Source organism: Xiphophorus couchianus, chromosome 1 (assembly GCF_001444195.1).
Source record: "Xiphophorus couchianus chromosome 1, X_couchianus-1.0, whole genome shotgun sequence".
Classification (NCBI taxonomy): Eukaryota; Metazoa; Chordata; class Actinopteri; order Cyprinodontiformes; family Poeciliidae; genus Xiphophorus; species Xiphophorus couchianus.
Genome location: NC_040228.1, coordinates 9,713,866 through 9,735,499, shown reverse-complemented (window position 1 = coordinate 9,735,499; position 21,634 = coordinate 9,713,866). Strand labels below are relative to the sequence as shown.

Here is a 21,634-nt window from a genome sequence, read left to right as displayed (position 1 = left end):
CCGGGATGGGGATCAGTGCCTCCAAATCCGAGGCCATGGTCTTGAGCCGGAAAAGGGTAGAGTGCCTTCTCCGGGTCAGGGGGGGTGTCCTGCCCCAAGTGGAGGAGTTTAAGTATCTCGGGATCTTGTTCACGAATGGGGGAAGAAGGGAGCGGGAGATCGACAGGCGGATTGGCGCAGCGTCTGCTGTCAAGCGGGCGCTGTACCGGTCCGTCGTGGTGAAGAGAGAGCTGAGCCAAAAAGCGAAGCTCTCGATTTACCGGTCGATCTACGTTCCCACCCTCATCTATGGTCATGAGCTTTGGGTCGTGACCGAAAGAACGAGATCGCGGATACAAGCGGCCGAAATGGGTTTTCTCCGTAGGGTGGCTGGGCTCTCCCTTAGAGATAGGGTGAGAAGCTCAGTCATCCGGGAGGGACTCAGAGTAGAGCCGCTGCTCCTTCACATCGAGAGGAGCCAGTTGAGGTGGCTTGGGCATCTGGTCAGGATGCCTCCTGGACGCCTCCCTGGCGAGGTGTTCCGGGCACGTCCCACCGGGAGGAGGCCCCGGGGAAGACCCAGGACACGCTGGAGGGACTATGTCTCTCGGCTGGCCTGGGAACGCCTCGGGATTCCCCCGGAGGAGCTGGAAGAAGTGGCTGGGGAGAGGGAAGTCTGGGCCTCCCTTCTGAAGCTGCTACCCCCGCGACCCGACCTCGGATAAGCGGAAGAAGATGGATGGATGGATGGATGGATGATTTTTTTCTTTTTTCTGTTTCTACCTTTGGATTCATGGCTGTTTTGCCTAATTCAGTTATATTTAGTGACAAACTGTATTTACCCGGTTATAATCAACAACAACACTATTTCCATTAAAAGGTTTTGTCATTAACTGACGCCTTATCAGCTTTTTGAAAATAAACTCACTCATTTACCATTTAAGTGCTGCTCTTTATGACTTTGAGTAAAGGGCCAATGGATATGGTTAATGAAGGAGTATTTAGTGCCTACAAGTGGCTCTTTATCTTTATGTTCATTATAGGAATTAGTTACTAGATCAGAAGAGGAACGTGAACATCTGGGTAAACTACAGAAATTGATGGTTATGCATCTGAAACTTGAAAAACACTTTCTGCGATGCAGCTACAGTCCTTCTGTGAATGTGTTTGTGTTGTTGGCTCAATGCCTTTCTGATAGAAGCTTTGAGTTTCCAAACCATAGCAAGACTCTCAGCCTGTGAGAGTGGGTGTGAAGTTAGTGTGCGTGTCACTGAAGTCATCAGTGTCTTTGCTGTAACTGGGCTTCTTTGTGCCGGCTCTGTGTCCTTCAGATCAACAATGCATTTGTCTTGTTGTGCATTTTACCTGCCAGCTTGCTAACTTTCTGGTTTGAAACAGATAGTTAATATTTGAGAAAGTGAAAAAAACCCACTGATGTAAGAAACAGGACAATGATAAAGGGAAGGTGAGAGTAAAATGTTGTTCCCACACAACTTTGAGATACATGGAAGAGTCTGAATTTGATTACACATTTTTAGGTTTGGAAAAGATTGGAAAATATTTATATTTCTAGACTTTATTTCCTTTGACATTGTCTAATTGTGTTTTTCCTTGCTTCCTGTTTTCCTGAAGTCTGACAGATTATGCACAAACATTTTCGTCTTGTCAAGTTTTAGTCATCACAGAGCCATGTTGTTTTTTGTCATCGTCTCGTTATCCTCATGAAAAAAAAGGGTCGTCAGCTAAATAATTTTGTTGTTGTCATTATTAATGAAAACAACACTAATGTTCAGAAAGTACCCTAACCCATGTTTCTCCTGTTCCCGTTTCTTTTCTCTCTCTCTCCCTGCAGGAAACAGTAGAATATGCCTTCCTGATCATTTTTACAATAGAAACATTTCTGAAGATTATTGCCTATGGCTTAGTCATGCACCAAAACTCCTACGTCAGAAACGGATGGAACATGTTGGACTTTGTCATCGTCATTGTGGGGTAAGATCACTGCCATTTACAGTATATGTTATCCATAGAGCCTTCAGCATGCACATTCTCTCTAAATTACTCCATCCTTAACTATAACACAAACAATTATAACCCCAAACCTCCAACCAGAACCTGAAATTTAATGCGGATGCTCAAATTCTCCACATTCAATCAGCCCGAGTTTAAGCCAAACATCTCTAGTTATACAAAGCTGGCAGAAAAACACACCAAAAGACCCGGAGCAAGAGGTGGTTTTCAAAGTACCTTTTAGACATTTATGATTCCAACAAATTCCAGATGGCAGCAATCGTTGGGCACATGTACAGTTACATAAATGTGCACAGATGCAGATCCACACACACAGCTTTGAACAGAGTTACAGGTTGTGGGTAAACCACCTGGCCCATGTGGGATTTAAGTGTAAATTCAGCTGATTTGTGAATCAAAAAGGTAAATAAGTAATGACATACATAACAGATAAATAAACTGATCAATGGCCCTGATAGATTAAGACTTAAAATGTTTTCTTTAAACCCAGAAGGGTTTTCCCCTCCACACAGGTTTCTCTCAAATTACAATAAAATGTCTGACAGCAATCACACACCTCATATGAATTGGCCATAAATGTACAGCTCTTTTGTATCATAGCCATTTTACCCTTTTCACCTCTCCATCCCTTGTTTAATTTAATTTACTTTAACTTTATGCTCAGGTTGTTCAGTGTTGTCCTGGAAATGATAACCAAAGACGCTGACTCTGGTGGGCAGACTGGAGGCAAACCAGGGGGCTTTGACGTGAAGGCCCTCAGAGCCTTTCGCGTGCTTCGACCTCTTCGCCTTGTTTCTGGAGTTCCCAGTGAGTTAATTCAGAAATCTTCAGTCAGCCCTTAATGTTCACTGAACTGTGTGTAAATATTCACACAAGCCATTTTCATAAGCTTGGTTTAAGACACCTTTTATCTTACTGTGATTTGTAAACAGACTAATGTAACCTGGGTGGTTTGTGTTGACCTGACAGACTCAAAACTAAAGGTGCTGTTGCTCTTCAGCTTCATCAGCATTAAAAAAGTATTGTTAAAAGAAATAGCTTAGTCAGTCTAACTTTGTTACACTTTTCATTTCTGGAGCACATTGTTGACCTCAAACAATAAAACAAACAATTTAATCAATAAAAGTGGATTAATTAAGAAGATTATTATAATAGCCAAGACAGCATACTTACCAAAATAGAAAAATGCAAATATAAAATCTCCACAATGTATTTATTTATACAGTATTTTTTAAAAAAGTTATTTTGCACAGATAACATCTCTACAGTTCCCATTGTGAACCTGAGAAGATGGTGCTTTCTTCCCTGCTTGTGTTTCCAAAACGTATGACCTTACATTTGCACGTGCACTGATTTGTTTGCATTGTTTTAGTTTCCATGGCAGCGGATCATTTGACTCTCTGAGGCAGGAAAGAATGGCTGGGAAACACAAAGTTAGACTGAAAATGTGGTTTTCAGCTCTGCTTTTGTCTGATATTTGTCTATGTGGGTTTGTTTGTGCAGTTTAATTAGACACAGAAAACAACGTCTGGGCTTTTGTGTACATCATGTCATTGTGAGAGCTAGTAGAGGAATTTAACAGGCTGTTAGTTTTCATGTGTGTTCAGCTGCTTTACATACAGGATGTTTTTCATACACTAATTGATATTTGGATGATAATTATTTCCCCAGTAGTGTGTCTTATATTTTACTTGAGCTCAAACAATTAGTGTTTTGATTTCATTCACACATCCTTTTTTTTGTAATTTAGATCCAATACTTCATATGTTTTATTGTTGTGTTTTACTGTTTTGTTTTTGCTTTTGTATTTGAAAAAAGCAGAAAATTTGTTTGATTCAAAAATTGAATGTTAAAAATGTATTAGATGTGCAATTTTGAAATTATTTTTTCTTTTTTTTCGTCAATATAAAACTTTTCTGAGATTAATCATTTATAAAAATGCAATCTCGCTGTAGCCTGAACTTTAATAATGACAGCGTCCAACCGTCAAAAATGTAAGGAAGGACATACTTTTATTATCAGGAAATAAATAAAAGTTGTGATTTGCTGAGACTTTGACTAATGTGTGTGTTTACAGGTTTACAGGTGGTTTTAAACTCCATAATTAAAGCCATGGTTCCCCTCCTTCACATTGCTCTGCTGGTCCTCTTTGTAATCATCATCTACGCCATCATCGGCCTGGAGCTCTTCATTGGAAAGATGCACGCCACCTGCTTCATCATAAAATCAGGTAAACTGGTCTTTATTTCATTATTCTGTTAGCTTCTATCTTTCTTTCACCCTAAACAGACATAGTGAGGATATGAGATTACCACAGATACAGGATTTAATCCCTGGGAATGAATGGAATAATGCACCTTGTATGTGAATGGTGACAAGCAGCTGAGAACAGGACACAACAGCAGATGGTGGATTAAATCCTGTGATTAAATGACAGATATCTAGCTATTATGTAAACAAGCTCACTCTTTGACTTAGTATCGCTTACAAAATAGCACAATCATTCAAGAAATGTGCTCATGTTTAAAGATAAATAAGTGTAAATGTAAAAAAAAAAAGCAGAGTAAGAGAGATTCTTGCTGTTAGAAAGTTGAAATAAGTCAAAACAGTATCTGGCCATATGTGTGATCTATTTTATTTAACTGGGAGTGAAACCAGAGAACATTTTTCATGAAGTTATTGCATCAGTTGTTTTAAAAAAAGAAAAATATTAACTGACCAAGCTTTTCAGATTGAACAATACGTCTGCTTTTGCAGGACAGTGTTGTATTTTATCCTAATGCAAAATGTAAAATATGTTCATAGTCAGATGGGTATATTATCGTCAATATGCTATTTAGCGTTGATATTGCTCTCAAATTTGTTAGTTTTAATGACGTTATTATGTAATTTGTATGAGGCTAAGCAATAATTGCTAAAAATGAAACTGAAAAAAAAAAATCTGTAGAAGTTTCCATCAAAAAATATGCAGTAGCCTGAATTAGATGAACAAATTACTTTTTACCGTAAGAATGAAGTCAACTTTAATCATTAAGACACATGCAGATGTACAATGATGTAAGGTGAACATGAATAAAATGGCTGAGATTTGGAGTTTTTTCATGCTGATTGCATTTCTCTCTGTGTTAAACTCCAATCATCTGCTGTACAGGTAAAACAGTGACTCAGTTTTGGCTTGTCTTTAGCGTTTGGTGTGCTCTCTACATGTTTGTGTTCTCGCCTGCAGGAGCCCTGGCAGAGGAGGAGCCCACGCCGTGCGCTGTCTCAGGGCACGGCCGCCGCTGCCTCGTCAATGGCACCATTTGCAGAGAGGGCTGGCAAGGCCCCAACAACGGCATCACCAACTTTGACAACTTTCTGTTCGCCATGCTCACCGTTTTCCAGTGTATCACCATGGAAGGCTGGACCGACGTTCTCTACTGGGTAATCGAAAAAAAATGACTCAGAAGCCTGAATCTGCCACCAATTTTTGACTTTTTATTTAAAGCATGATCACAATGTTTGTACTGAAATATATCTGAAGCCTATGCGATATAAAATCTCATTAAGCAACCTCACATGGGTCACACTCACATGACAATGATTTCTTTCAGAGCTGCAGCCTGGACAGTGGCTTTCCTTTGAATTAACAAGTGTCATCGATTTAAAAAGCTAGCCTCCCTTGAAAACTCTCAGCTTCTCATTAGCAAAAACCAGCAATGGCTTTTAATTAGCCAAAACACTTATGAGCTTCATCTCAGTCCTCCCACTCATTTACCGATGGCGACCCTCATCTGTGAAATAATGAACTTCTCCCTCTTTCTTTTCCTCTGCTGTCTTCCTATAGTCCTTTTTTCTTCCTTTCCACACATTTTACTGCTCTTTCCATGTATGCGTTGCCATGGCAATTTCATCTCAGTGCTGGTGTTGTGTTACTGGAGAGAACAAGGTCTAACAAACCTAAAACAATAAAGAATTGATTTATGGATAGATGGTCATTTATGTTTCATGTGCCATGTGACCTGTTCTACTTGAATTGGCCAACTTTAACAGTTTGTACATGGTGGGTGGGTATTTGGTACTTTGTGAGTGAAGCTGTGTAGAAACTCAATTGATCTACATCTACATATGCATACATATACAGTATATCTATGTGTATAATGACATGAACACTGGCTAAATTAAATCAGATTTTATTTTATCTCATGCTTATGCCTGAGAGAAAAGAGTCATAGGTCACTAATTAAAAGTTCCTAATTTCTTTGATCAATTTGAAAAAGTAGATTTTGATTAAAAAAAAGCTACATTTCTTTAGGGGTGCCAGTAAGTTTTGTTCAAAAATGTAAAACAATTAAAAAAAAACAACCTGTTAATTATTTCCTAATATGCAAATTCTTTTTTCAATATTAAATAAATGTAATCAAACTAAAGTTTGGATTTTTACTAAAATGTATTAGAGAGACATGTTACTACTTCAATACAATATAAATAGGTTTATTTATATTTTGTATTTATCTTTTATGTAACTTTTCTAAAATCTTTGATGTCCCATTACATTTTTGATCACTGCTTCATTTTTGTACTTAAAGGGATTTTTGAGTTCCTCTGTAAGTAGTTGAGCAATTTCAATGAAGGACGAATATTACACAGTGAATAATATGACATGCCTATAAAATATAATAAAATGTTATGAAAACCTGTAACCAACATAAACAATACATTAAAGAAGCACCAAGTTAAGGAACATTAAAGTAATGTACAAAGGAAAAGGCACAACAGAAACAACACAGAGGAATAAACTGAAGCCAGATCTGAATAAATAATAAGGAAATGATCAAAACCGGAAACACAGAAATCTAAACACCTTCAGCTCATAACACATCATCCCAAATCAGTATTTTTACTTATGTGTATTTCTTTTTTTTTAAATCTCAAGTAGATACTTAGGCAAATATTTTCCTAAGTGAGCTAACATTGATTAAACATTTTCCAATGCAGATGAATGATGCGATGGGCTTTGAGCTGCCGTGGGTCTACTTTGTCAGTCTGGTCATCTTTGGATCGTTCTTTGTTCTGAACCTGGTCTTGGGAGTGTTGAGTGGGTACGTTTACATTTTTACCTTTTCAAACAGAAAAGTGAAAAAGAACAACAAAACCTTTCTTAATCTTAATCAGGCGTGTGTGTTGTCCTCTTTTTCTCCTTGCAGAGAGTTTTCCAAAGAGCGTGAAAAGGCCAAAGCTCGCGGCGACTTCCAGAAGCTGCGCGAGAAGCAGCAGCTGGAGGAGGACCTTAAGGGCTACCTGGACTGGATCACGCAAGCCGAGGACATCGACCCCGAGAACGAGGAGGAGGGGGACGAGGAGGGCAAGCGCAATCGTGAGTTACCAGGATCTTTTTGATTGCTGTTTGCTCCGTGTATAACAGCAAAGGGAATCCGCCCAGGACTGTGGCATAATTTTCTTCTTCAGTCTTTCAAAGTCACTGAATGCTTGTGAATTTTCACCATCAATTCACCACTCAACAAACGCATGTTAAGTTTAAATTGGAGGATTCAAAAATACGTCTAAAACCTTAACTTTGGATAATTTCACGTTTGTTGTATTGTTTTGTGGACATCTGAAAGACAGATGAAGGAAGAGCCCTGTTTATATAATCAGTAATTATGCGGTTACATAATAAACTTGGGATGGTGCAGGAACCATCTTTTTTTTTTTGCAAAAAAATCATACAAATCTCATCTTCTGTGCACTGATGGCCCTACCGTGCTTTGCAGTCTTTTCACATGCACCTGTCAGTGTTCATGTTCTCCAGTATCTGCACTGCTTTTACCACTGCTGCTGCTGCTGCTGCTGCTGTTGTTGTTGTGGTGATAACACACTAACGTTCTCTCCTTGATTCCTGCAGTGTGTGTGTGTGTGGGCGTGCGCGTGTGTGTGTGTCTTGCAGGGACGTCTTATAGGGGGGAAAAGTTATGACAATTCTAAGGGCCCCTGACCAACAGGGGGCCCTCTGCAATTTATTCATTTATTTACTTATTTTCATAGAAATAAAAAAAAATTGGGGCCCTGTCAATTACAAAATTAATCATATTGTGTTTTCAAAAATAGTTTTTAGCAGTAAAAATCAACAGACCAAAAAGCAGACATCCATATTTGCACTGAACTGCATGAAATGGTTCGTTCCTGCTTAGCGTGCTTGACAGTGAAGTATTTCAGCAGAAAACAAGAACGACTGTGGCGGTTACTATGCTGCCAAGAAAAATAATAAAGTCAGGTTTTCAAAAAATATAAAAAAATAGAGAAATGGAGAGAGACAAATATAAGAGTGTCAATGTGTAACCCAGTTTTTCTCCAAGAGAGGTGGGTAGACTGTGTGAGATTATCAACCATTTAGCATAATTAGCTCAGCTTTGCCTCCATTTCACCAGCATTCTATGAACGAAGGAAAACAAATTACCAACATATTCATATATTTAACTTGTACCTGTATCTCTTACCACACTTAACCAGTGTTGTATAAAGTACTGAAATCTCAGAGTCAAGTAAAAGTACAAGTACCTCTCCAAAATATGACTTTGGTAAAAGTCGAAGTCACTGACTGAAATGTTACTTGAGTTAAAGTCTTAAAGTATCTGAAACTTCTTGTACTTAAGTATGGAAATTACTGTAAAAATGGATGTACTCAAGTAATGTAATGAAAAGTACAAGTAAAAAGTAAAACAAAGCAAATGCAGTTTGAATGACATTTTTTATATTTTGGTAAACTTGTCAAATACACTTAAAATAATGTACCCAACCAAGTGCAGGCAAAATTAAACCTGCTAATAGATATACCTGCAGGCATCATTTAGTTAAGAAAATTAGGTGCTTTACCTATAGCACAAGGTTAACTTAACCTGCTTTACAACTGAACCAGCTTCTTAGTATACCCTCCAAGACAGAAAATAAGTATCAGTATCAGTATCAGAAAGTAAGGTCAGTGCTGAAAATGAGAAAAATAAATGGTACAGAAAATGCGGCCAACATGAAGAAAAAGAGCTGTTACAATTACTCTACTTCACAAATCAGTGAATCAGTCAATCCTACAGTCAGTAGGTGGTGCACACAACTGGTCATTATGCAAAAGAAAAAAGAATTGGGAGGGAAATGCAGCTTATTGGCATCTGTAAACCTGGTTTTGAACTTGCATGCCTTTCCTATATTCGTTAAATTTAGTCTAAATTGCTATCGCTATGGCTTCTGTCCCCCCTTGAACAGAGGAGTCTAGGTAGCCTGCTACAGTCAACATTAGGCCTAAGCTAAATACACCACGTATGGAACTGAAACAATGCCAAACAAAAAAAGAGCTAGTTTTGGACAAAAAGTTTTGGCTCTTTCCTCTTTTCTCTCCCGAGTCCTTGGCGAGTGGCGGTGCGCTGCTAAAACGAAACAACAACAAAGCGAGTTGACGTCACAGATCACAGAGTTTAATCTCATACAAAGCAATCAACAACAAATCTGCAGAGGAACAGAGATATGCATTTTTCTCATAAAAATAAAGACACACAAGGGGAAACAAACACGAAACAAAGACAAACAAACAGCAAAGACGTCTTTGGAGAGAGAGCCAATGCAAAAAGCAAAAAAGTGGCAACTTCTCTGGATTTTCTCTCCTAACACGAAATCATATAGTAAAGAGGTGTTTCTCTATTTAATTTATGCATTCTAGGCGTTCCCCTTGTTGGCCTATTGGAAACTCCCTTAGCACTCAGAGACTTGGAAACTCCCCCTGATCTACGCAAAGATCAAAGGGCCATCTGCCTTCTACCGAGACAAAGAAGCAAACCGCTGACCCCCGTGGCTCCCACGGTCATTCTGAGTACAGAACGATCCTGAGATAAGACCTCACAGATACCTGAGAAATCTAACGTCTCTGTCTCCCAAGGAAAATGCTAATTTTATGGCTTCGCCTGTGGCCCGGCCTCACAGCGGGGGTCCCATTGAGAGATCTCCCTTAATCTGCATTTGGTTCCTGTGTCTCTGAATGCTTACCCCTCTGGTTTAGTTTTAAATGCTTAACACAAACCTGTTCAAAATAAGAGTGTTCCATATATCTTTTAAGATTAACTGTATTAAGCACTAAAATAATCATATTTTCCTTAACAAACAATGCCAAACAAAGTTCATTTATGGTCAAGATTTCACAATACAGTAGTGTCTAGTGACCAAGCTATAGTTACTGAAACAGGAGGATTATAACCATTTCATAAGAAGTTACCTCGATGTGTTTCTTCAAGTTGGACGGGGAGTTTTTGTAAGATAGAATTTCCATGTGACTGCTACTGATTGCGAGACTTGCTTTGTGTTTAATGGGAGAAGCGAAACAGGTGTATCCTAATTAAAAGTAAAGAAATCAAGAAATGGCAAAAAATGTGGAATGAAGATAAGAAAGGAAGAAGATTATATGAAGTACAAAAGTCAGTTCAAATTCGAAGCATTAATGAAAGAAACAGAAGAGAAGAAATAATAATTAGTAGATTAAGAGTAGGTCATACCTACTTAAATGACATGCTTTATAAAATAGGGAGGAAAAATAATGATAAATGTGAGAGATGTGGAGAGAAAGAAAATGTAGAACACATCTTGATGAACTGTAAGTCAAATGAACTCGAAAGGGAAGAATTAAAGAGAATAGTTAGAAATATGGGGCATGAATGGAATCTTAAAGGTATATTAGGAAATGAAGGAAACATAACAGATATTCACAAATTAAGGAAAGCATTGTTTATTTATCTTAAGAATACAAAATTAAAAAATAGAATTTAATAGATATGAAGTAATGCTGCTACACACTCATGTACAGTAGGTGGCGGTATGCACCTTAAAGTTGCTTGTGATCCGCCATAATAGAAAAGAAGAAGAAGAAGGTGTATCCTATTGGTGGTGATGAACAAGCCCAGGCAAGCAGGCTACCGGACTTTGTTCGGTAGCCTGCTTGCTACTTGCTAATCAGTAGGTGGATCAAAACACTTTGTTTCTCTCTCTCGCTTTTTTGTAACGAGTAACTAAACCACACATTGAAAATGTATCGGAGTAAAAGTACGCAATTAAGTTCGGAAATATAGTGAAGTAAAAGTGAAAGTCATCAAAAATTTTCATACTCCAGGAAAGTATGAAGTACTCCAAAATATACTTAAGTGAAGTAGTGAAGTATTTTTACTTCGTTACTATACAACACTGCACTTAACAACAGATGAGTCAGCAGCAGCAGCTCTAGTCCCTCCTGACCCGTCCTCTCCTGAGTGAAATTAACGCTGCAGTATGTCACTTTTATAAGAAATATTTTTTTACATATTTGTTCAAACTGTCATTATGTTGTGACAGTATGGTATAGAAATAATCTGTAAAAAATGTATTTCATCCGTCTTCTCCCAGTCTACTATCTACTATCTAGAAACAACCAATCAGTGGCAGGAGAGTTTTTGTGCTGTCAATCATGCTGCGTGTAGAATGCCGCTAACATCAGATGTTCCCTCTCTTCCTCCCCTCTTCCTTCCATGTGTTGACACACATCTTTCTTGTTTTTAACAACTGTTTACTTCCCTAACTCCTGTATTTCACATTCTCACTTAAGTTTCGTTTACAGCTAATCATCCTCAGTTTTAGAATGTCATATGTGGTTATTGTGTCCAGAAATCATGAGCGGAAAGATCTGGCTAGTTAGGTTTATTGACTTTCATTATAGCTAATACTGTTTAATAACTAATAATCTCATAAATAACAACCTGTGGATCAGTTACTGGTGAAGGAATGTCATTATTTGTATTATTATACTCCACAGTATGGACAGATTTAAATCATCAATATTTTCTTCTGTAGTTTACCAGTGATTTTCTGGATACTGTAGCTGCATCAGTAGTTTGTTCTGAAGTTGCCTCTAGCTGTTCATTCCTCTCTCTTGTTCTGCTTTGTGTTGACTCACTGCTTCCTCTGCTGTCTGGCTGTGTGAACTGCATGTTGATAACACCAAGGGGTCACACTGGCTGACCTCACTGAGAAGAAGAAAGGAAAGTTTGGCTGGTTCTCTCAGTCCACAGAGACACAGGGTAAATGTATTTGTGTGCACTTGAGCGCGGGAGCGTCGGGAAGACTTCATCTGTCCCCTGTGCGTGTTCTTGAAGACATTTCACCTTCTGAACAGTGTCTTTGCATTGATGGGCATGGTTTGCTGGATGCTTTGTGCACTTTGTTTCTTTATGCTGTTTTATTGTGCATGGTCCCTATCATCATCATCATCATCACCATCTATAATCATTTTCTTTAATGCTAAAGTCATATTCTAGTGTAAGAAGAATATATTTTAAGCAAAAAAAGCAAATAAAATAAATTAACTGAAGTGATTATAAACTACCAGATGCAAAAGAAATGTCTATTGAGAGGTGGATAATCTTCCAAAGTAAACTCTTCTATAAGCATTGTACAAGCACTGGTGAAAAGTTACAATAAAAGCCAGATGAAAGCCGTCATACTGGTTTTGAGTACACAGTCAAAGGTGTAATAGTCTTCAAATAGGTTCAGCAGTTATAATTAACAGCAAATATAATTATTTGAAACAGAACAATTTACCCCAATTATATCTGGAGTTATGTTCTGTCCTGGCTAATGAGGATTAAACGCAGATCTTCCTTATCTCATCTGCATTTTCTTCTAATTTCCCTGTTTTAAAGGGTTTCTAAGAGAAAAGTGGTGATTTTGTTGAAAACAAAAAACAAATTTAGCGTGAGATATTTTTTATATGGGCATAAATGTGTCTTTGGAATGTTGCCCCAAGATTTTACTTAGCAAATTATATTTAGCTTGGATTGAATCAGAAGTGTCAGTGTAAAGGTTGCTCATCATTCATTGTCGTATCGAACGTGTTCATTATTTATCAGTAAGGTTGTTTTTTCTGAATGTATGAATCATTCCATTTTCAGTATTTTATAAATGTTTTGTTCCCATGTCTATTAAAACCAACACTTACTGCAGTGCAGAGACCATATGTCGCAATATAGAATAGAAATATAATAAAGCATTACAATTCAACAGTGTGTTTAGACGTTCAGATGTTTGGATTATAGCTTATGAGCTTATTTCACTCTGATGCATTTGTTATGACAATGATAATTTAAAACAAATTTTCTGCAACAATAACTTTTCTACTCTGATGCAATTCCAGGGAATTAGAGATCAGCCTAATTTGTGATAAACTGATATATACTGTAGTATCTGGCTTTGAAAATCTGCTAATCTAATTTGGTAATAATCTATAATAATTGATAACAGTCAGCACATTCTATTCTAGGCTAGATACATTTGTCCTCCCTGTTAACGTTGTGAAGACGTCACACAGATAGTTTAGCTTTTTTCCCCCCTATTTTTTTCAAATAATTTACGACCATCAGAGAAACCACAATACTGGCTCTGCATACCACACGCAAAATGCAGAGAAGATGCAAGTAAGAAACTTGCAACATCTAAAAAGAAATTGGTGTTTCTCAGTGTTTTTGCTTCTAATGTTTCATTTTATGTTGGTTTTCAGAAAAGTAATGGATCTGAAAAAAAGTACATCTTTTATAAGCTTATTGCTCAGCTAAACAACGAAGGAATTAATGCCAAAAAGAAAAATGCTTTATTTAAAAAAAAAAAAAAATGCTGATGAAATAAAATTGTAAGTCACGTAAAATTTGTAAGCTTTTTCATGCAATTCTTTTTTTTATTTATTTTTTACATTTGTATGTGTGTGATTCTGCAGCCAGCATGCCCACGAGTGAGACAGAGTCGGCGACCACAGACAACCATAATGGAGAAGAGGACAAATCTCTGTGCTGTGGACCGCTATGGTGAGTTTGACACATCACACCACAAATCAGTTATGCGAAAGGTTTTTCATCAAGTAGCTCACAGCTGACGCAGAAGTTTCCCTTTGGAGGGAAAATGGTCACCAAGGTAGCAAGTTCAGAAACGCAGCACAAGTCAGTCGGAAATCAAGTCACGAAGAAGATTCCACTGCCGAGTTTGCGTTTTAGAGATTTACAGTGCTTCCCATTTTTATTTTAAAAATGTCCTGTCTTCTATTTCCACCAGTCAGAAAATAACTAAATCAAAGTGCAGGTTAGTACTGTGCTGTGGTGCTGCATGGCAGCTATGCTCTTCTTCTCATAGTGCATGATCAATTCTGGTCACGTATTTGAATCATTCTGATCCCTGCTGTTTCCATCCGTACGTTTCTTTCCCTGATGGCACCAGCAATTCAACCCTGTTCCATGTTGACCTAAAATCCAGCCGTCTGCTCCTGATCGGTTCTGATCCACTCGTATTGCATTTGATAGAATTCCTTGATTTCAACAAATGATCCTTTTGCATGTTGCGTAGATCGTAACGTTTCCCTTTAGGTTTTCTAAGCTGACGGAGAGAATATTTCAAACTGATTCTCTGTCAGTCGGCAGTGGCGACGGTGGAACCGCTTCTGCCGCAGGAAGTGCCGGGCGGCCGTGAAATCCGTGACGTTTTATTGGCTCGTCATCATCCTGGTGTTCCTCAACACCCTCACCATCGCGTCAGAGCACTACAACCAGCCCGAATGGCTAACAGAAGTGCAAGGTGTCAGTTTTACTTTTTACATTCTGCTTGCTTTACTTTCACCATGATGAAATTCAATATACTACAACCGTTATATTTCTACAAAAAGCATTCCCTTTTCTCTCTCTCTCTGCTCCAGATGTAGCCAATAAGGTTCTTTTGGCTTTGTTCACTCTGGAGATGCTCGTGAAGATGTACAGTTTGGGGCTCCAGGCCTACTTTGTGTCGCTGTTCAACCGCTTTGACTGTTTTGTGGTGTGTGGAGGAATCGTGGAGACCATCCTGGTGGAGCTGGCCATCATGTCTCCGCTGGGGATCTCGGTTTTGCGCTGCGTGCGCCTCCTCAGGATCTTCAAAGTTACGCGGTAAGCATATTTTACACTAATATTTGTTCATGTCATGAAGGCTAAAGTCTGCTGCACAAATAAAAGTAGAAATAAATAAAAAAAAAACAAAATGGCATATGGAGCTATGAAAAGAGACTCAAATAAGGGAAATCAAATAGTGTTTTATGGTAAGAGTGTGTTTCAGTTTTAGCTGCTTAAGATTGAAGACACAGTACACAAACTGCAATTTTTCCCCATTTACTAAACTTTATTTTTCTCTATAAGAAAAAAGGAATAGAGAAAGAAAAAAGGGGGAAAAGAAAGAAGTTAAACTCCATCTCTGTCTTCTTCAGTCACTGGGCGTCTCTTAGTAACCTGGTGGCCTCCCTGCTCAACTCCATGAAGTCCATCGCCTCCCTGCTGCTGCTGCTCTTCCTCTTCATCATTATTTTCTCCCTGCTGGGCATGCAACTCTTCGGAGGCAAATTCAACTTTGATGAGACGGTGACCAAAAGAAGCACATTTGATAATTTCCCCCAGGCCCTCCTCACCGTGTTTCAGGTTTGTGTTTGCGAAAATCAGAGACGAACCCAGGGCTTTATCACACGTCAAGCATGTCTTGTGACATTCGTTTTCAATATCTGGGAATAATTACTGCGAATAATGCCGTTTGACCAGAATCAGGTGCTTCAGTGTTATTCTCCTAATATTGCTGTTCACCAGATCCTGACAGGCGAGGACTGGAACACCGTGATGTATGACGGCATCATGGCGTACGGTGGACCGGCGTCCTCTGGCATGGTGGTCTGCATTTACTTCATCATCCTCTTCATCTGTGGAAACTGTATCCTACTCAATGCAATCACACACACTCGCATCGCCCAGTCAGCGCCTTGAAACACTAGTTACACCCACAAAGTTTTTTTGAGTTTGAACATTAACACACATTGTTTGAAATTAGGACTTACTTTGACAGACCAACAGAAAGTAAACCATAACTATGAGGTGGAAGGAAAATGATGAATGATTGTTGAATATCTTACAAATATAAATCTGATAAGTGTGGCATGTTTTTATATTCGGTCACATACATTTAGCTGAAATTACAACTTTACCAAATTGAAAAAAGCTCATGTAACTCAACTGATCAATTTACGTGAAGCCTGTGGAGATTTTCATTTGATTTTTTAAAATGTTGGTAAGTGTTTTTGTTTTTTCTGTAACTCACTTGATCAGACATCCTGCTGAATGTGTTCTTGGCCATCGCTGTTGATAACCTGGCTGATGCAGAGAGCCTCAACACAGCACAGAAAGAGGAGGAGGAGGCCAAAAAGAGAAAGAATAGTGTTAAGTATGGCTTCATTTGACATATTTTTTTATTTTATTTCCATCCGCAAAAAAAAAAAAAAGATACATTGGAGCTTTTAAACTTTATTCATTGCCAACAGGGACTCAAACACAGAGAAGAAGAGGATTGAAATAACAGAAGACGGGAAAACAATGGTAAAATGCAAATTAGCTTGAGCCCTCACACATAATTTAGATGACCAAATCCCAGCACTAATCTGTTAGTGTTAGATATTTTTCTTTTTTGTATTAAGAAATCTGTAAAAAAAATTATTCTAAACATCTTCTAGATGCCAACGGAGGCCTTGCTAGAGGGGGACAAAGAATCGTTTACGACCGTCGACTCACCAGGTGAAGAACCTCGTTTGACAGATGAGACTTAACTGGTTTGAGTTTAACAATAAATGGGAATAATATTTAAACCGCAAATCTCTGTACTTTTTAATTTTTTTAGAAACAACCATTTTGAAATCAAAAAACTGCTTTCAACGAATAACCTCAGTAGAATGGTTTATGTTTTATTTACCGGGCAGCTTTAAATGTTAAGAGGTACCAGTTTCTTAAATGTCACTTTAATCAAGTTTAAGCAAAAATGAATTTATAGTTTTTAATATACTTTCAAAGGAGTTATCCACTGGTTTCATCTAGACATGTAACTTCTATTATACCTATTTGACAAAATGCACCAGGAAATATAAGATAAAGGAAGAAGAAGCTGAGAAAATATATAACAAAATAATTGCGAGGGAATGAAATGACGAAAAACAAATAAACGTTTGTAATCAATGCAAATAAAATGGAAAACATAATTAAATTAAGAAAAAAAACAGCAGGAAATGCAGGTTTTCTTTTCTTTTTACAGAGTTTGTCAGCAATATAATCAATATAGCAAAGAAATAATCTAGATATTTACTTTTGTGATTAAACATGTTTATATTTTTTAGTTAGGCAGTTTTATTATGGTGCAAGCAATAGACAGCATTATGATACTGAGCTACTGTTTTACAGGTGATGATGAAGATAATGATGATAATAGGAACCTCCCTGAAGCCCCGCCGGGCCCCCGGCCCCAGCGACTCTCTGAACTCACCATGAAGGAGAAGACCCCACCCATCCCGGAGGGCAGTGCGTTTTTCATCTTCAGCAGCACCAACCCGTGAGTCCGATGCTTGGAATCAGAACAGGCACTTTCTCTGTTCAAAAAACAAAAAAATCTGAAATCCATTATTTTAGGTGCTACAGAGAAAAAGAAAACCTAAAATGTAGCAATCTGACATTTTCCTCCTTCTGTCTCCTCTGTTTCTGCAGGTTTCGTGTGCTCTGCCATAAGCTCATCAACCATCAGATCTTCACCAACCTGATCCTGGTCTTCATCATGCTCAGCTCCGTTTCCCTGGCGGCCGAGGACCCCATCCGCAACTTCTCCGCTCGCAACATTGTACGTAAAGCCACATTGACCTGTGTGAGGGAAGCTTGACATGCTAACTGTAGCTAATGAAGAGTCTTTTCCACAGAGGACTTTCCCACACGCCAGGAGAAGCACAGCTGGGGATGAAGCCTGTCTTTAGACTGTTGTTTATTACATTGACGTGAATGCTTCAGTTGAGAAGACTGGCAGCAAAAATATGTTATATATTCTCAAAACAATGTACACGGCCAGATTGCTTGTCTTGCTTCCTTCCTTATTAAACTGATTGAAGTCACTTCTGAATTTCAATCAGTGGTGCCATGATAGGTTTTTGTATTTCTCTAAACCGCAGCAAGCTGCACTTGGTGATCCTGAATGTGGGAAGATCCCAATGACACCTGGAACCTTCAGGAAAATATTAGCATATTATCAAAATATCACAGGACTACAATCATTAGTTAGCTGTGAAACATCCACAGTCATGCATTCACACTTTTCAGGGCAAGGTTGCTCATTGAATAGACTTTTTCCTGCCCTTGATTAACACATCTGAAACAGATGGTAATGGTTGAAAATGTGAAAGCTCTCCGAGAATGACAGAAACATCATGATAACGGGGAAAAAAAGAGATGAATGAAAAGATTTCTCACTGCAATAGAGTAGTAGTAATTACTCTATTTACTAGTTACCATAGTAACTAGTAAATATCATCACCACCTGCTAGTGCAGCACAGATAATGCAGAGTTTCTGATTGGAACCTGACAAACCCCAAAAACGCAGATGTTTTTTTATTTTCTACAAAAGGAGTGAAAAATATAAGTATAAAGAAAATAGTTGGATAGTGTAAAAGTTTTGATAGAGATAGTGGCTTTAAAACTCTTAAAAACAAGAATTTAATTTGATCCTAAAAAGCCAGAATAGAGAGGCCAGTGAGGTGTGATTGGACCTGACAGGTATTATTAGCCGATTCCACCATGACGGACTGTCCGAGGACCTGTCAGGTGGTTTGTGACAGGAACACGTCATGAATAACATTGGGGTTTTGTGTTGTGCATTGGAGAAAGTAAGTCTGTCTCTCCTGAAATCACTGCACAGACCTTTCCTCCCAACATTAATTCCAGACGGGAACTAAAATCAAACTGCTACCTCCAAACTTTATCCTTTACACTATGACCGATGAAGTGATTGATCATAAAAACAGCTTCTACATTCAAATGTTACCCAGTTCAGCTTCACTCTGTGGAGATTTGCTTCTGTTTTGTATGTGTCTAAACAACATTATCTTTCAGCAACAAGTGTTTAATAGACCACTTTGTGTGTTGACCTGCAATGACTTGAACTTGTGCATTGCTTTTTGCAGATACTTGGTTATTTTGACTATGCTTTCACCGCAATCTTTACTGTTGAGATCCTGTTGAAGGTAAATGTCCTGTGTGTGCTGTGCTGTGCTGTGTTGGGTAGAGCTTCAGTAACCCTGCGTGCTTATGTCACTCTGATTGCCTTCTCAGATCCTAGGCTATGCAGACTATGTCTTCACTAGTATGTTTACATTTGAGATCCTTATTAAGGTAAACAACGGCGACTGTCGTGCCGCCTCAACAGCACCTCTCAGCTTGCTGCAAATGTCCTTCCTCCCGTCGTTTTATTTTTATGTTAGGAAAGTAATGGCTGCCTGCTCGTTTTGTCGTCACAGCACTACGACACGTTTTATGTCAGTTTTTGCCCCTTTGTTTGTCAAAAACATGATTTGCTTTATGGCCAACGTTTCCTAATCATCTCTAGCCACAGCGCTGTCCACAATTATTAACACCCCTGATTAAGATGTGCACAAAATCACTGAACTAAGTTAATAGTAATAGAGACTGGGTGACTGCAAGATTTTTTTTGCTGCAGTTCTAGAGATTAATTTGTCTTCCTTACACCGACCTCTCTGTGATAGCTCGATATGTCACAGCGATATCTCGAGCATTTCCAGTTACTAGCCTGTTAATGTCAGAACAAAATCACTGTGACAGTAGCACACGTTTAAACAAGTAGCTATTTTTTAATGGAAAAGAAAAATGGCCAAAAATACTTTTTGTTGCATCATACATATCAGAAAATTTGAGGTTTAATTAAAAGTTTCCAGATACTCTGTTTAAAAATGACATGATGTGCTACGAAAATTATAACAGGCACATTTATTTTCCAGTATATGCTCCCCACAGGATAAATTGTTGAGAGTCTGATTCATTTTCCCACTGTTGCAAAAAAATTTAAACATTTATGTGGTATTTGTTCCAATTATTGTCTCAAATTAAGATTTAATTTTAATCATTATTAAGAAAAATTAATGACTACGAGAATATTTGAAGGAAAATACATTTATTTTCAGGATGTTTACATCTTTATCAAGTGTAGAAGTAAGTAAAGATCTCCAGAATAAAATCGCTTCAGTAATTCAACATTACAGTTTTCAATGTTTAAAAAAAAACGAACAAAAAAATGTAAATTATAGTAGTTTTAAAATTTTCTATCTTTTTTTTACTTTTTGTAACAATGAAGTAGCACTGAATTACTTTACCGCCTGACTAAATATTAGAGTCAATGTTTTGGTTTTTTTTGCTTAGCATTTCTCCAGATAATAAATTTAATGATTCAACATTCAGAAATAATCTACGGTAATCACAGTTACTGTTCAGTCCTTTCCCCCATCTCGTTTCTCGCTGCATGTCAGGTAACTCTCCTTTGCAAAGGTTTTAGATTAGTAGCCCAAAACAGGATGTGTGTGTTGCAGTGTTAGGATTAATCTGTGTAGTGAATAAATGTAAGGACTTCTGCTCTGCTTGTCATGTGTCAATATTCTGCATTGTTTGTAGCTCACATGTGTCTGTCAGAGTGTGTGCGTGCAGAACTGCACATGCATGCATATCTGTATGTTTTCAATTTAAATGCATTTGTTTAGCAAAGTGGATAAAGCATGGACCAGAATGAAATTTTCACTGTATGTTAAACCTGTTCAAAAATTTCAAGGCTTCACAGTATTTACACTAAAGTGTGAAAAAAGTACAGCATGATCTGACTACTTTATGGGGAAAAAAATGCTGCTACAGAAACAGTGATATTACAGATAACACAGGGGTTGACCCCAACTCTTAATCACAGTTAACTCAAGATTCAACAACAAGGGAAATTATCCTCAATAAATAGAAAAAAGTCATAATTTGAAAACTGTTTTAGTATTTATTGAAATTATCCCAGTCTGATAATAGAATTTGTATGATGTGAAACCCATCAGGGTATCAAAAAAGCAAAAACAAGGAAGTCTTTGAGGCTGCAAATGTTATTTCACAGAACTGTAGTTTCCCAACCAGAAACAATTTCCAATAGCCAAATTTCTTTTTTTTTTTAAAGTGTAGTATCCCTCATTGGCTCAGCTGACCAGCAATGTGTAGCAACAGCTGTAGCAACACTGTACTGTGTTCACTCTATGCTTCAAAAACCTGCAGAAATCAGCAGAGTGGATCTTTTGAACTTTATGTGGCTTCTTGTTAAAATGTTCCCTAAAAAACAACTTAAAACTATTAGATTGTAGTATAATAGTATAACTTTTTATTAACTTGGTATATCTTGCTTGCTGCAATTGGTTACAGGATTAATTATAAAATTGTAATAATCAACGATACATTCATTTAGATTATTCTAAATACAATGAGTGGTGACAAAAAAAAATCAGTTACTCAGTTTCACATTCAGTTTGGAATAAACCTAATAAAAAAAAAAGTGGAATATACTAAATGTGCTTGAAAAATAAGATTATGTAACTGGAGGAAAGGGAGGATGAGTAGCACCACATAACACAGTGATTGACAGCACTAAGACCTGCTTCCTGGCTCTGACTGGTTATTTTTAGTTAGCACTGGTAGCACAGGGAGAAGGCAAAGGAGCTGAGTTATCTGTCTCAAACCATACTGTCAAGACATT

General features: G+C 37.9%; 1 protein-coding gene across 14 annotated transcripts in view; it reads left to right on the top strand.

Annotated features, from left to right (window-relative positions):
* Positions 1 to 21,634, top strand: part of cacna1db (calcium channel, voltage-dependent, L type, alpha 1D subunit, b) — a 74,053-nt gene that overhangs the window by 32,940 nt on the left and 19,479 nt on the right. For 5 of the 14 annotated variants that reach the window (XM_028023312.1, XM_028023287.1, XM_028023262.1 and 2 more), the window contains exons 4-22: positions 1,832 to 1,971; positions 2,675 to 2,817; positions 4,088 to 4,240; positions 5,237 to 5,433; positions 6,988 to 7,091; positions 7,197 to 7,366; positions 12,000 to 12,074; positions 13,763 to 13,850; positions 14,450 to 14,610; positions 14,729 to 14,954; positions 15,269 to 15,476; positions 15,639 to 15,759; positions 16,152 to 16,266; positions 16,364 to 16,418; positions 16,553 to 16,613; positions 17,271 to 17,418; positions 17,571 to 17,700; positions 19,032 to 19,091; positions 19,180 to 19,239. In XM_028023312.1, coding sequence (XP_027879113.1) covers positions 1,832 to 1,971; positions 2,675 to 2,817; positions 4,088 to 4,240; positions 5,237 to 5,433; positions 6,988 to 7,091; positions 7,197 to 7,366; positions 12,000 to 12,074; positions 13,763 to 13,850; positions 14,450 to 14,610; positions 14,729 to 14,954; positions 15,269 to 15,476; positions 15,639 to 15,759; positions 16,152 to 16,266; positions 16,364 to 16,418; positions 16,553 to 16,613; positions 17,271 to 17,418; positions 17,571 to 17,700; positions 19,032 to 19,091; positions 19,180 to 19,239 — 2,415 coding nt within the window. The remainder of the gene's footprint in view (positions 1 to 1,831; positions 1,972 to 2,674; positions 2,818 to 4,087; positions 4,241 to 5,236; positions 5,434 to 6,987; positions 7,092 to 7,196; positions 7,367 to 11,999; positions 12,075 to 13,762; positions 13,851 to 14,449; positions 14,611 to 14,728; positions 14,955 to 15,268; positions 15,477 to 15,638; positions 15,760 to 16,151; positions 16,267 to 16,363; positions 16,419 to 16,552; positions 16,614 to 17,270; positions 17,419 to 17,570; positions 17,701 to 19,031; positions 19,092 to 19,179; positions 19,240 to 21,634) is intronic. The other 9 variants (XM_028023329.1, XM_028023321.1, XM_028023297.1 and 6 more) reach the window with 4 other exon arrangements.